The sequence below is a fragment of the Protopterus annectens genome, chromosome 12.part0 (genome assembly GCF_019279795.1).
Source record: "Protopterus annectens isolate FY-2018-M chromosome 12.part0, PAN1.0, whole genome shotgun sequence".
Taxonomy (NCBI): Eukaryota; Metazoa; Chordata; order Ceratodontiformes; family Protopteridae; genus Protopterus; species Protopterus annectens.
In genome coordinates this window covers 150,111,102-150,127,715 of record NC_056746.1, presented here as the reverse complement: position 1 = coordinate 150,127,715, position 16,614 = coordinate 150,111,102, and the positions used below count along the sequence as shown (strand labels likewise).

The 16,614-nt window shown below is 41.5% G+C and overlaps 1 protein-coding gene across 1 annotated transcript in view; it reads left to right on the top strand.

Annotated features, from left to right (window-relative positions):
- RRN3 (RRN3 homolog, RNA polymerase I transcription factor) overlaps positions 1-16,614 on the top strand; it is a gene marked incomplete in the record, with an annotated part of 604,791 nt that overhangs the window by 499,429 nt on the left and 88,748 nt on the right. The window contains 2 exon segments of the mRNA XM_044089174.1: positions 12,449-12,557; positions 13,292-13,444. Coding sequence (XP_043945109.1) covers positions 12,449-12,557; positions 13,292-13,444 — 262 coding nt within the window.

Sequence of the window (16,614 nt, the reverse complement as noted above, 5' to 3'; positions counted from 1 at the left end):
CATACTAGCACCTCAGACATGTAAGGTATATATGTCACATATTAGTACCTCAGGTGTGCAAGGCATAAGGTTTATATGTCACATACTAGCACCTCGGGAGTGCAAGGCGTAAGGCATATATGTCACATACTAGCACCTCAGCAGTGCAAGGCGTAAGGTATATATGTCACATACTAGCACCTCAGACGTGCAAGGCATAAGGTATATATGTCACATACTAGCACCTCAGGCGTGCAAGGTGTAAGGTATATGTCACATACTAGCACCTCAGGCGTGCAAGGCATAAGGTATATATGTCACATACTAGCACCTCAGACATGCAAAGCGTAAGGTTATATATGTCCCATACTAGCACCTAAACCTCAGTACTACTTTGCTGCCAGTCCAAATGTTATCCTTAAATTCAGTCTGCATGCTATTCACAGAGTTGGTTCAAATACAGAGCTTTCTAAAGATAAATGACCCCTTGGTGTCTTTTCCTATCACTTTAGTTTACATATCCTCTTCTTCTCTTTCGTCTGTTCCCGTTAGGGGTCGCCACAGTGGATCATCTGTTTCCATTTCTTCCTGTCCTCTGCATATTGCTCTGTCACACCATCCACCTGCATGTCCTCTCTCACCACATCCATAAACCTTATCTTAGGCCTTCCTCTCTTCCTGTTACCTGGCAGCTCCATCCTTAGCACCCTTTTCCTCGTATACCCATCATCCCTCCTCAGCACATGTCCAAACCAACGCAATCTCACCTCTCTGACTTTGTCTCCAAACCGTCCAACCTGAGCTGACCCTCTAATATATTGATTCCTAATCTTGTACATCCTTGTCACACCCAGTGCAAGTCTTAACATCTTTAACTCTGCCACTTCCAGCTCTGACTCTTGCCTTTTTGTCAGTGCCACCATCTCCAACCCATACAACATAGCTGTCTCACTAACCTCTTGTAGACCTTCCCTTTCACTCTTACTGGTACCCGTCTGTCACAAATCACTCCTGACACTCTTCTCCACCCACTCCATCCTGCCAGTACTTTCTTCTTCACCTCTCTTCCACACTCACCATTACTCTGAACTGTTGATCCCAAGTACTTAAACTCATCCACCTTTGCCAGCTCTACTCCCTGCATCCTCTTCATTCCTCTGTCCTCCCTCTCATTCACACACACATATTCTGTCTTAGTCCTGCTGACCTTCATTCCTCTCCTCTCTAGAGCATATTTCCACCTCTCCAGGGTCTCCTCAACCTGGTCCCTACTCTCACTACAGATCACAATGTCATCTGCAAACATCATAGTCCATGGGGCCTCCTGTCTGATCTCGTCTGTCAACCTGTCCATCACCATTGCAAATAAGAAAGGGCTCAGAGGTGATCCTTGATTAATCCCACCTCCACCTTAAACGGATCTGTGAGTCCCACTGCAGACTTCACCACTGTCACACTACCCTTGTACATATCCTGTGCCACTGTTACATACTTCTCTGCCACTCCTGACTTCCTCATACAGTACCACAACTCCTCTCTAGGCACCCTATCATATGCTTTCTCCAAGTCCAAAAAGACACAATGCAACTCCTTCTGACCTCTATTTCTGTAGTGCTTTTTCACGGCATGAAACCATACTTCTGATCGCTAATCATCACATTCCATCTTAACCTAGCTTCCACTACTCTTTCCCATAACTTCAAGCTGTGACTGATCAGTTTTATCCCTCTGTAGTTACTACAACTCTGCACATCACCCTTATTCTTAACAGTAGGTACCAAAACACTTTTTCTTCACTCCTCAGTCATCCAAGATTTCATTAAACAATCTGGTTAAAAACCACTGCCATTTCTCCTAAGCACCTCCATGCTTCCACTGGTATGTCATATGGACCAACAGCCTTTCCATTCTTCATCCTCTTCATAGCTGTCCGTACTTCCTCCTTGCTAATCTGTTTCACGTCCTGATTAACTATCCCAACATCATCCAACCTTCTCTCTCTCTCATTCTCTTCTTTCATAAGCCCCTCTGAGTACTCTTTCCATTTGCTCAACACACTCTCCTCGCTTGTGAGTACGTTTCCCTCACTATCCTTTATCACCCTTAACTGCTGCACATCTTTTCCAGCTCGGTCCCTCTGTCTAGCCAATCGGTACAGGTCCTTTTCTCCCTCTTTAGTGTCCAACCTTTCATACAACTCTCCATATGGCTTAGCCTTCGCCACCTCTGTCTTTGCCATGCTCCTCATCTCCTTATACTCCTGTCTACTTTCGTCATCTCTCTGACAATCCCACTTCTTCTTCGCCAGCCTCTTCCTCTGTATACATATCCTCTAGGAAATGTGAGTGTGGAAGGCAGATTCCCCATAAAGATAGACAAAAGTGCCTTTTTGTGTTTTGGTGCTACACACAAACAGTCTTAGATTTGTCAAGCATTTGTCCCCAAGACACTCAGCAGTCATCTGTCATCTCTTTCCATTTATTTGGTGAACCAGTAGTTGAAGCTTTTGGCTCAGGGTATCATGGCTGAATCCACGCACCCCCAATGTTCAGGTGCCACTTAAAGCTAAAAAAAGGTGTGTACTGACCCCACTGTTGTCCAGCCTCCACTATATGTATACATCAAATTAGATGAAGAATCGGAGGACTGTCCAGTGCCACTGCCTGCTCCCTGTGCCCCATCCAGGTTGGAGGCCGATATGGAACTGCCTACCTACACATCCACTGAGGCTTTGCCTATGTCTGGTGCAGATTTAGAGGAGTAGCTATGGCTGATTATATCTGAGGGGCCTAGGGGGATTCCCAAATGCTGGTTCGTGAAGAGGTGCCTGTTACTCTCATTGGATCTAGGCAGGGGTCTGAAACTGCTAGCTATGTTGAAGCTGATGTCCCTTTAAAAAAGAAGCCAAAGACTAAGCATGTGGCTAAGGATCCCATTAAAGAATGGCAGGATTTTACTTGGGGACTTTCTAATGTTTTTTATGGCTTTAAAACACCTCAAGGATTATTTGTTCCTGCTTCTGTTAAATGGTCTTCCACTCCTTCCAAATGTGCTAGGGACTCTGATTCATCTGGCAAAGAGTTAGACTCCTGAGGAGTCACTGATGTACTCTTCTCAGATCCACTCTCCTCTTGCCCTAGGGTCTGAATAAGGACTCTCTGTATCCTGACTCCCTTATGGAAGAAATGGCCTTTAGTGATATGGTGGTGTGTATGATGGCGCATGATGCTCAAAAAAGGTTTTATGAGCTCTTGCAAATATCCTCTGCCTTCTGCAGTCCCTCCAGTGCTGGATGACATTTTGAATACTTTCAATGCAGCTTCTCAGGCCCCTGATTCTCAGCCTCCTGCCCTTAAGTCAGACAGTGTCTATAAAGTTTCTGAAGTTTACAAGTTTTTGTATAAAAGCACTTCCTCTGTTATTTCTATTGCCACTGATAAATCATCCAAGTTGCTTTCCTCTTCTAAGCTTTTCCTTCCGATAAGGGCAGTCATGCCATTAACAGGTATTGTGAAAAAGTATATACTTCTACCACCTTAGCTTTCAGGTATATTAATTGCCAGACCCATGTAACTAGGCATGTCCTGGCTCTTCCCTTCAAACTTGGGAACATTTTGGCTGTTATGCCATTTCCCTTTTGAGATCTGTTTCTCAGGTTGCTCATCATTCCATTAAATGCAGTTATGATGCCTTTTCTAGGGCAGTTGCATCTGGATCTGTAATGGGAAGGTACTCTTTGTTGCATCTCCAGACTGAAAACATCAAGGCCAAATTATTGAACTTTCTGCCTTAGACCACTATAATCTCTTTAGCAGTTCTGCTACTGAATTGTTTAAAACCATTTAGGATAAGGGCAAAGTTATACAGGATCTAAAACAAATCTTTCTCTCTCTTGTTCCTAGTTTTGTGAAGTTATCCATCTAAGCCTTCTCTTCCCTGTAGGCAGCCTTCTGGGGACAAGAGGGCTTCTAGGAGAGTTTTTTCAGGCAAGTGTTCTCAGGATTCTAAGGGTGCAATGCCTCCTTTCCCTGACAAATCTGCTTTTGTTTGACATACAGTGACTACTACCCCTCCACCAGATTCCTCTGTCCCTCAAATTGACTTTCTTTTCCTGTTTGGCAACAGATAACCACAGATGATACTGCATTTTTTATGTACCTTTGCACGTGATCTTTAATTGACATGAACACAAAAATAAAGGCCTGTAAAAATAAGGGTCTTTGTTTATTCAGATGCCATTAAGCTGGAAAAGTTGTGTGTCCTTTGCTTGGGCGCTAGGATCCGCCACATAACACAAGCACTCAGGTCACTCCAAGGCAAGTACAAATATGACTCGGTCATTGTCCATGCTAGTGTGAATGACCTGAGACGTACCTCCCTGGACTACATGAAAAAAGACATAAAGGAGCTCTCTGAGCATGTAGCACAGGCCGGTATGACCCTGACCTTGAGTAGCATCTTACCCTCACCAAGAATGATGCCACAATATGAAGACAAGATGATCAATTTCAACAATTGGCTTAAGTACTGGTGTCATTCAAAGGGGATCCAATGCCTGTCAGCATGGGATGATATGCTCGACAAGCCACGATGCTTCGCTAGGGATGGCTTGCACCTGTCACCCCTGGGCTTTCGGATATTGGCAAAGGCTCTTGCTACCCCCATAGTGCCTTTTTTAGGCAAGGCTCAAAAGACAAACACACCTCCATAAGTATCACAAGGGATAAGAAACTTAGAGTAATGCTACTCAATGCCAGACGTCTAAACCTCAAGATGCACGCACTCGAAACTCTCCTTAGCATGGAGAACATTGATATCTGTGCAGTAACAGAAACTTGGTTCAGGGCTCCCGAGAGCACCCCAGCACTACCAGGTTATACCTCATACCATGCTTTTCGGCCCCAAAACTTGGACCGAACCACAAAAGGAGGGGGAGTATCGATATTCATCAAAGATACCCACACCTCCAGGTTGGTGGCAAAGCACGAAGCATCAGAGACTATCCATGTGCAACTAACAGTGGGTAAAACTGCCTTCCAGTTTATAGCCTGCTACAGACCACCCTCCCAAACCCAGGAACCCCACTCGGCCTTCCTGAGAACACTGGAAGATATGAAGGTCTCTCCAAACACCATTATATTGGGTGACTTCAACTACCCAAACATAGACTGTGGGAGCATTACTCTAGCTCCAACACCCTAGCCCAAAGGTTCCTAGAATTTATAAACTCAAATGCTATGGAACAACTTGTTACCACTCCCACAAGAGGGGAAAACATACTGGACCTGATCATCACCAACATGGGGACTCTATGCTCCAGACCAGAAGTGTATCCCTCACTGGTAAGATCAGACCATAAACTAATCTCACTGGATATTCACATCCCAACCCCACCCCCTGCCCAGAAAACCACAGTGAAAAACTTCTCTAAAGCAAATTTCACACTCCTCAAAACCGAGGTGGAATCCTTCAAAGCCCCCGGGCCTGTGGAAAATACGGTCCAGACCACAGAATCCTTTATAAACGCATTCTATAAACACTTTCAGGAATGCATGGATCATGCGATCCCAAATAAAACCAAGACCCAATCCTCCAAAGGCAGACGTCCTGTCTGCTGTCTGGTGGACCTCAGCCATAAACAAACTATACAATAGAAGGAGGAAGCTACTAAATGATAGAGCAAAATCCCAAAAAGGGAAGGCATCACTGATCAGTATTAGCAAAAAACTACGGGCACTCATAAAATTCTCTAAGGCCAGCTTCGAGAGAAAAATTGCACAGGACACTAAGGATAATCACAAGGCTTTCTTTAGTTATGTTAGGAACCTGGGTGGTAATTCACAGATATGCTCAAAATTAGTCCAAAATGACAAAAAATACACTGAACCCACAGACATTGCCAACATCCTAGCTGACAGGTTCAGCGCAAACTTCTCCCCCCCCCCACCAAAAGTGCAAATATCTATCCCAGCAGAGTGCTGCCCCCCCCTGACATCTCAGATGCTCAGGTAAGAGCCGCACTCTCCAAAGCAAAAACACAGCATCAATGGGACCAGACGGTGTCCCGGGCTGCGTCCTACATGAACTCCAAGAAGAGCTAAACCCAAACGTAAAACTACTGTTCAATTTCAGCCTTACTACAGGATATGTGCCCAAAGAGTGGCATACAGCAACAGTGGTCCCTCTCCATAAAGGTGGTGCCTCAACGGATCCTGGAAACTATCGCCCCATAAGCCTGACTAGCTTGGTCTGCAAAGCTATGGAAAGGATCATCATGGACCTCATAAATAAAGATATTGGGGACCTACAGACACTGGATCCTACCCAGTTTGGCTTTAAGGGCAGGTCCTGCCTTTTAAACTTGGTTGATTTCTTTGAAACAGTCACCAAGGCCATTGACGAGGGGAAGGTGGTCCACACAGCCTACCTGGACCTCGCAAAAGCCTTCGATACAATACCCCACTCGGGCATTATAGATAAGCTCACCAGCTTAAATATAAACCCCTATGTCACTAGATGGATTGCAAACTGGCTCAAGGACAGAACCCACATGGTTAGAATTGCTGGAGGCATGTCAGACTCCAAATCAGTTACAAGTGGTGTCCCATAAGGCTCAGTCCTGGGACCTCTCTTGTTCGGTATATATTTCTCGGAGGTACAGACCAACACGGAAGGACTGTGGCTGACCAAGTTCGCAGATGACTGCAAACTGGGCGCCATAATCGACTCTCCAGCCGACATAAGCATCCTCCAAAAGGGCCTCATAGAAACAGACAACTGGTGCCAGAGCCATGGCCTCAAGCTAAATGCCAAAAAGTGTATAGTCATCCCCTTTGGCAAAAACAAAGTGCCCACAAATTACCACATAGGTGGTAATCCATTAAGTACAGAAGAAGTAATTAGGGACCTGGGGACCCAAGTTGATAGCAATCTCTCATTTGACAACCACGTGGCCAAAGTGGTTAGAAAAACATTTTATATAGCCCACCTAATCATGAAGGGATTCACATCTAGATCAGGGGAGGTCATTGTGCCTCTTTACTCATCCCTCATCAGGCCCATAATTGAGTACAATGCCCCTTTTGGGATGTACCTTACCAGACACCTGTAGCAACTGGAAAGACCCCAAAAGTACCTCACCAAGAGGATCAAAGGGCTCAAACAGATGCCATATGCTACCCGGTTAAAGAAACTCCAGCTCTACTCAGTGGCATACCGCCTGTTCAGAGGCAATCTGTGCCTGACATATAAAGCCATGTCCAGCCCGGAATTAATGGACATGCTGCACCTCAGAAAATCCAAATCCCATCGAGCTACGCGCTCGAGAGACTTGAACCTCAGCACTGAAATAAATAGGATATGCTGGAGGGACATATTCATCACCCAGAGGCTCCCTTCACTCTGGAATAAAATCCCAGTCCAGGTTAGGCAGAGTCCCTCATTGACTCTATTCAAGAGGAATCTTGATGAGTGGATGGGTGATTGTAGGTTTACCCCTGGTATCACTTCTGTGTCACTGTTAGACAGAGGCACAGTATACTAACCTCGAAAAAGGGCATAGCAAAATAAATTTAAAATGGGTGGCGAAAGCCAAACACATTCTGGCTAGGCTTATAAATGCCCTAGGGCAGATAGCCTAGTATGAACCTATGAACCTATGAGTATTTTTTTCTCTTCAGGTGCTACTCCTTTTTTCCTGGGTTTCTTCACTTGGTCATATGCATTTGTTTTAGGACATTTGTGTTTCTGTGTACACACAAATAGACATGTTATTCTCATGTAGCACAGATGTAAGTATTTTTTCAAGAAAGGCAAAGATGATTATTACTTTTTTTGCAGCTTTTTGCCCCTCTGCCTGCAGACAGTCAGAAACTCAGTAAGTCAATCAGTGCATTCATTCCCTTAATGGGAAAGAGCTGACCAGGAGTGTTTCCATCAAGACGATCATTAGAGGTGGTTCAGAACTTTTTTTGGTTTTCTTCCCAGCCCAGACATTGTGTGCCCTGGGAGACATGCTCATGGAAGTGGGGGGGGGGGTATATACTGTGGTCTGCTTGCAGAGGACAGCCCTTCATTTCTATAAGGGGAGTTCCCACCAAGCAGTCCTGCTTTTCTCCCCCGTCATGACAGGAATTTTCATTCAGTCATTAGTAGGGAGATTGCACCACTCCAGGTGTCCCTAAATGCATGTAAACCCTGCCCCTCCCCCTGAGAGAGACGAATGGGTCATTACTTCCCTCCCTCGTCTCCTGGGTCACAGTCATGGCTCTGTGCCCTGAAGTTGGGCTGACACCACTGAAGTTAATGTGACAGAATATCCACATCATTTCTGCCTGATGTGGACAAACTGCAAGGAAGTAAAAAAAGAAAGGAAGCGGAGAACCAGCGATGTAGCAGTGCAAATAAAAGATGTGAATCGTTAAAGAGGACATCGATGCAGAGAAACGCTTTGTTCAAGTCCATTCAGAATAGAGAAGACATGCAGAGTAGGGTGGGGGCAGAAAGAAACAGAAAGATTAGGTTTTCAACGCACATATTTTGGTCAGAATTTTAGCAAACAAGTGAACTTCCACTCAGTATTACACATTTAACAAGTAGAGTGAAAGAAGCTTATCACGTGCGCTTTTTCTGTTTGCTTAAAATATCCCTGAGGCTTTTCACGTTATTGCCACAGTGCTGAGAACCAACAATGAAGAAATAATATATTGCACGTGTGTGAAGTGTTCATGGTAACAGTAAATGACTGAAATGTATGTATTTTCAGTAGATTCCCTCCATCCTAGGAATAACCACACTACATTGTTTAGTTTGTGTTGGAATGTCGTTTAGTTTTAGTGTTGGAATAACCACACTACATCGTGTAGTTTTAGTGTTGGAATAACCACACTACATCGTGTAGTTTTAGTGTTGGAATAACCACACTACATTGTGTAGTTTTAGTGTTGGAATAACCACACTACATCGTGTAGTTTTAGTGTTGGAATAACCACACTACATCGTGTAGTTTTAGTGTTGGAATAACCACACTACATCGTGTAGTTTTAGTGTTGGAATAACCACACTACATCGTGTAGTTTTAGTGTTGGAATAACCACACTACATTGTGTAGTTTTAGTGTTGGAATAACCACACTACATTGTGTAGTTTTAGTGTTGGAATAACCACATTACATTGTGTAGTTTTAGTGTTGGAATAACCACACTACATCGTGTAGTTTTAGTGTTGGAATAACCACACTACATTGTGTAGTTTTAGTCTTGGAATAACCACATTACATTGTGTAGTTTTAGTGTTGGAATAACCACACTGCATCGTGTAGTTTTACTGTTGGAATAACCACACTACATCATGTAGTTTGTGTTGTGTTGGAATGGGTAAGCATCTGCTTGCTGTGTGCTGAGCTGTTTTAGCAACCACATGTATACAGTAGATTAATCTACCACCGGGAAAAGGTCCTGTGGCAGTGTGATGTCAGAGTACGTTGCATGAGGACTGAGGCCTTTACATTCACTTTTAAGCTGTGTCTGGATGTGGCAGCAGTGGAATCAGTTAGCCTATTGCCCAGAAGTGTACAGAACAGCTTAATCAGTTCCATTGGAGGCAAAGTGAACTGGCTAATCTGTAAAGCTTCATGTCGAATTACCATATCACCTTGAAGCATTTTCCCAGAAAGCCAACTTCTCTGTATACAGGAAAGTGGTAGAGCTTGGGATCTGTATGACTCCCTTTCTCCAAGGCCCTTGTTAATTTTTGCATTGCTTTTGACTGTCACTTGTGGGGGTCTGAGTTGTTCCCACCTGCGTTATGTGGCATTCTGCACGTTTGGATTTCAGAGAATGTAACTGTCTAGATTTGGGATTTTCCAGTTTACCTTTAAATAGTCAATTGCACTTTGTCGAACGGTCACTTTATCAACGCATTTTGTGCGAAACGAAACTGCGAAAAATTTTAAATGCCGAAAAATATTCGACATTCCCGGCCGTGCAACACCTCCACACCCATGCTAGCTGCAAGAAAGGGGCGAGGTTTTGCCGTTCGCATATCTGAAATTCGACGTTGGAGACGTTCGCATTTCGGCATTTGCGCAAGTCGTGTCGCCCATATCAGGATCGACATAAAGGTAAACCGGATTTTCCTATTTATCAGATATACTAACATTTATAACTTTGCCCCATGATTAATGTGCCATACAATAGAAGCATTTTCTTTTTAACTTTTCACAGACTAGCTGTATCATTTCTGAAATTGTGTTGGTTTACCTGATTTTTTTTTGCATTTGTACTACTGTGGTGTATGTCTATTCTGGCTTTAGCTGTTTTCCAGTAACTGCTTTAAAAGTGTAGATCTACTCAGAATAGTGATACGTGTACTATTTTTTTGTGCAGTGTTGGGTATTCAAAACCTCCTTGTGCAGTTCGCTTATCTTTCTTGCTGTGCTGTGAAATATTAGGTCTCCCAAAGTGCTGTTGTATAAGCTGTGCTGTCAGTTTCAACAGATACTGGGAGAAATCACTTTTAGCCATCCTTCCATGTACTACATGCACTATTTCCGAGCTGCAGGCCCTCATTTGAGGAGCTTTGTTCCTTTAGATTCATAAGGCCTTACTTCCAGTGTGCAACATTTGTTATCTCTTTCTTGAGAGTCCTATGTCAGCAGTTCTTCAGAGATATCACAACTCTCACATTCAAGGTGCGTGGTCTCATTGCTGATGTGTGTCACTGCATTGCCCTGTGGGGCTGCAACATCTTGGCCACAGCCTGCTTGGTTCTTTCCTGCAGACTGAGTATTTTGGATCTCAGTCCTGATGTGTTCCATGTGTTCCATAGGAAAGTTCCTGCATTTACTACTGAAAAAGGATCAACCTAATGAGTGATCCTGAGGTTTGAAGATTGTTGACCTAGACCTGTGAAAGAACTTCCCATGCTTTATTGGATAAGGAACATGGCATTCATTCTATTCCAGTGTTAATGTTTCAGCACACACACTGTAAATAAACAGAAGCTCGGAGCTTTTCTGGATGCTAAGACTTTGGCTACCAACAGAGTCCGTACAGCCCAGGTAGAAAACAATGCCAGCGTTTACATGATATGTTTGCAAATTGCATTACTGTACTGAATGGGCATATTTGTCATTTTATTAGGTTCCACTTCCACAGTGAATTTATTTTATAATTTTCTGAATTCAGTGTCAGCAAAGTCCTTTCTGCAGCCAGAAGCTATTTTATCAAACTGTCCAGGTAGAATGAAGCTGTGTGATAGATTAGTGGTCTGTTAACATGTGGCTAATATTTGTGATATAGTAAGAGCTACTAATATTAATATCAGTGCTATTAACATGATGTATTTACAATGATCAGGAAAGCACATCAGTTTTTTTCTGCATTATTCAGTATGACCTAGGACCAATTTATGAGTTTGTTTCTTGTGCTTAATTAACAGGTGATTAGGTTATTCAGCTAAATCTAATCTTTTTGAATTTTGCTTTATGTATATCAGCTGAAAGTCAAACAGATTTGACTTAAAAGATTAGGGTCTTCATTAGCTGGGTGAGGGGAGTGGAGCCTCCCTGTCGCAAGTGCAGCAGCCACAGCGTTGATTGTAATAAGCGGGGGGGGGGGGGGGGCAGCCTTCTATACTGAGAAGTTGGGGCTCCACCTTCAGAGGAACGTCTCTTTGCTCTGATAGTTTCTGATACAACATTTGACCTTATTTTGGATGTTTTATCTGTTTGGGAATCTTGCAGTTCACTGAATAACTAAGAACCACATTAATAGACACATTTGTAACCGTCATTCCTGTTGCTGAAGGAGTCTAATGGTTAGGCTGAACAGATTTGCTGATGGTCAGGTTGTCACTGTCAGAAGGCTTTCATACTGACAACCATTTAAATAGATACTTTCTTTCTATCCTTTTAATGTATTTTAAAACTATATTCTGCACTGCAAATTTTTATAATTCCATATTGCTTTTGGTGAGCTGTTCTCCCTTATTAATTAAAAAAAACTGTCTCTCCACTGTTTCACTTGCTTAGCAAAATGAAATCAAATTTGTGGATAGCAGTTTGTACTTCATACTGGTAACCTTCAAAAATATTTTTATTCCTAGATCAGAAACCCCTTAAAACTGAAGCTGCTATGTACGTTTGCTCATGCGTATTTTGCAGTACTGCAAGTCATATAGATAAAGTAATATATCCTGTTTCATTTCTAGTAGCTTTCTGAACATTTCACTTTCTTGCATATGTCAATGCTTTGCCTGGTTGCATGTGCAGAATTAACTGGTAACTTACTTTTACACAAAATAGATCACAAGGAATTTAGTGGGTTTGACACACAGCTAGATTTTCAGGGTGTATTATAAAAGGGTGCTTGTTTAATCATTCTGTTGAAATGTTTATTCTGTACCACTGCAGTGTATGCACCATCTTCATCTGTATTAAAAAAAGTTGATTCTGACTTTTCCTCTCCAGGTTTGGCTTACCTTCAGAGCCTGAATTTTGAGCGCATAGTGATGTGCCAACTTAACCCGCTGAAAGTCTGCTTGCATTCTGTAGTCAGCCTGTTTGCTGCTATTACTAGGTATGTTTTCCACTTTAATACGCTGACTTTGCTGCCCCATGCCATAACATAAAATTGCCTGTCTTTTGTGCTGAAGTATTGCATGTATTTATGTTTAAGAGCAGACACCTGTCTGCCTCAGAGAGATTTGGAAAACATTTTGGGACATAAGTGGCGGTTACTGTAATTTATTTAACATGTGTAACAAGTTATTGTTTACTGATGTGTATCACCAGGATCACTGGCGTTCCTGCACTGCTTTCTCTGTCATGGAATGCTGTTTCACGTATACAAGTAAAGGAGTGTAGCAAAGCATAATCTTGGCGTAAAGAAATGTGGCTCCATTACAGTATCGGCAAGGGTGGGACTCAGTGAGCTTGTGATCTGAATTCTTTTCTTCAGTGTCTTGCTCACACTTCAGATTTGTTTTTTCCTCATGGTGGCAGCTTTATTTCGATTTTGCATATACAAGCAAATATTGTATAATTTTTGCAGCTAAAGGATATGTTGTATAGTATTGTAAAGTGCTTTGTTAGCCTCTGTAAAGACTGATAAAATAGTTTTTCTTGTGCTCTTCTGTCAACAATAGAAGTTTGGTAATGGAGTGTTTTCTGCTTCTCATGAATCTTTAGTAAAAGTAGAAAACAGTACTATGATGTTAATGGGAAAAAAGCATGTGTATTCCACCATGGAAGATTAATATATTTTTGTACTATTTCTGAAAACTAAAAATCTGTAATTCCCATTGTGTTTAGAAAGTATCAGTTGGTGTTCTGTTATACCATTATCGAGCGGAATAACAGACAGCAGTTACCTGTTGTAAGAAGTAGTTTTGGTGGCGACTCTGTACAGGTCTTCACTAATCCACTTGATAGCTTCTTCCCTTTCGATCCCTATATACTGAAAAGGTAAGTACAATCTCTTATTTCTGTTAAAGGTGCCGTATTTAAAGTGTGTGTCTTTTCTTTTGGAGTGCTACATGTTAAACATAGAAGTCTAATTGTTTATGGCAGATGCTTTGAGGGCTCAGTCTTGCGTATTTTCCAGAACACTGGTGGAAGGGCAAAGTGTCAAGTCCTATCACTGCTGTTTCACATTAGGAATGGACCCAGTGTTGCAGGGTTGGTCAAGGTTAAGGGAATGTCTGAGCAGCTAAGGCCCAACTCCCTTGCTGCATCATTAATGAAGAAATGCTGTTAATTTTGGCTGAGGAACTTGTTAAACTGAACACTAATATTACAAATGACTTATTGTTTTGTGAATATGAGAATTTATATGTGAACATTCTTAATAAGGTTGATAAAAAAATTCAGGATATTCATGTCACTAAACAAAAGAAGTTTTTGAGGGACAAAAGGCAATATGAGACAGGGAAGGCTTATGTTGGGCCTTCTGGGAATTACAAAAGAGGACCAGGGTATAAATTTTATGAAAACCATAAGAAAGAATACAGTGATATTCACTCAGTGTCTGAGCAACATAGAATTCCAGTTGGCCATGGTAACAGGGATGTTATTAGGCACGGTGGTTTAGATGAACTGGATTCTTTTGGGGGTGAGGGTGAACAGCATTTTTTTCAACCCAGGAGGTCAGAAAGGTTAGCGAACAAGAGCAGGTTTCCACCAGACCCAGGTCATACAGAAAGACACTACAGCTGGAAGAATCAAGGGAAAGGGACCAGATAATACAAAATGTTGATAATTTGTATATACTTTTCGAATATAAAGGTTTCAAAATTTCAATTATACTAATTACAAATTGACTAAATTACATTTTAACTTGTTTTCCAAGGGTTTCAAGTTTGTAAAAACATACAAGGGTGATCTAGCTAAACTGTTAGTGGATTTAAAACTATATTTGAGAAAGCTTAATTTAGATATTTTACTCAACCAAGGACTGGATCCTCAGGCCAATAGTTACAACAAAGAAGGTGTCTTTGTGAGACACAGTGTATTCAATCCCCCATTGCACCCCACCCTTTTATTATTTGAAAAGATGGTAACCGAAGAAGGGTATGAAAAATATGGTAGTAAGGAAACAGGGTTTATTTCTAACCTGACGGTGGAAGAAAATGCTTTGTTACAGGACCTGCAGAGGCAGAACGAGTTACGAATTATGAAACCAGATAAGGGTGGGGGAGTAGTCATTTTTAATGTGGAGGACTACAATAAAGCTATTACTAACATCTTAATGGACAGTACCACTTATTCTTTGGTGTCGATTAATCAAATTAATATAGCCTATGGTGGGATTGATTCACTTCTTGAGGAATATCTTGTAGAAAAAAGAATAGATTTAAAAACTTACAATTTTTTGAAGCAGACACACCCTAATATTCCAAGTTTCTTTGGTATACCAAAGGTACATAAGTCTTTGATTACTCCCTCTTTGAGGCCGATTGTGGCTGCAAAAAATTCCAAAACACATCCTTTGGCTGTTTTTGTGGGTAGAAATATTAAGGAGGTTGTTCTTGACACCCCACACCTCCTGAGGGACTCGTGGGAATTTTTGAGTAAGATCACTGGACAATTATGGAGTGAAGGAATATTATTCCTCACCATTGATGTAAAGGAATTGTTTACTTGTATTCCTAGGAAGGAAGGACACGAATATTTTTGTGACAGTTTATATAAATATTCAAAACTATCCACTGACAGTATTCTTTTAGTGGCAGAACTGATGGAGGTTATTTTAGACTCCAACTATATCCAGTTCCAGGGAGAATTCTTCCAGCAGATCAGTGGGGTTGCGATGGGGGCAGCTTGCGCCCCCACCTACGCCAATCTCGTACTGCTGGAATGGGAGAACAGGACAATTTTCCCTTCACCATTTTACCACATTAGACTTTATCTAAGATTTTTGGATGACATTTTTGTGTTGTGGGATAGTACTAAGGATGAATTACACCATTTTATGGGTTATTTGGAGTCCAGCACTAGCTTTCTGAAATTCACTTATACTATTAATGATAAAAGTATTGACTATTTGGATGTGACTATTTCTAAAACAAAGGAAGGTTTCAAGTCTAACATTTTTAGGAAATCTACATGGTGCAATAGTTACTTGCATTTCACTAGTCACCATCCTTTTACGCAGAAGAAAAGTCTGATCAAGGGACAGGCTGTAAGAATAGCCAGAATGACATCAGATCCTCAGGATTTAGAAAAAGAATTTACATTTCTTAGTAAATGCTTTGTAGAAAGGGAATACCCATGGAATTAGTTTTTGGGATTTTGGAAGAAGTGAAGAAGGAATGGGGTAAGAAGTATAAAGCACTTTTAGGTCACTCATTTACTAAGGACTACAACACACAGGATAGTAAAACTAAATATAATACAGCCTGTATTGTTGAATACAGCACTTTTTCAGACACTTTTACACATATAGTTAGAAATAACTGGAACCTTATGAAAACTAACAAGGATGTGTACACGAGGGTAGGTAAAGAACCCATTTTTACATACAGGGTAGGAAACAACTTTAAGAAACTCTTGGAACAAGGAGAAAGAGGGAAATTACCATACAAAAAAACTGCACCTTGTGGGGCATGTAGTGTGTGTTCTTTTATATGGACTGAGGATACCATTAGACTTGACAATAGTCTTAAAAGTGTGGTGAAGCTTGTTAAGGGGAATTGTAGATCCAACATGTTAGTATATATTGCTATCTGTACTACATGTATGGCATATTATATTGGTAAAACCGAGAGACCCTTCAAGGATAGAATTTATGAACATCTATATGAAATTAGAACTCATAGGGAGACCAATGCTCTATATAAACACAGCACTGCATGTTCAGGTGTATCCAGTTTTAGGTTTGGTATTATTGATACAGTTAGGTATGGTTTGCACAAGGGAGGGGGAGACCTCAAGAACCATTTACTATACAAAGAGCTGATATGGCAGTTCAGGCTGAATTCAAACTCACCACCAGGTTTAAATGACTACATCAGTATAAAATCTGTGCTACATAAAAAAGCTGAAAGTATATAATAAACCAAAAGACTATAAATTTTTATATATTTTTTAAAATTGTTGCACACATTTTTATTACTTGTATTTTATCAGTTGAACAA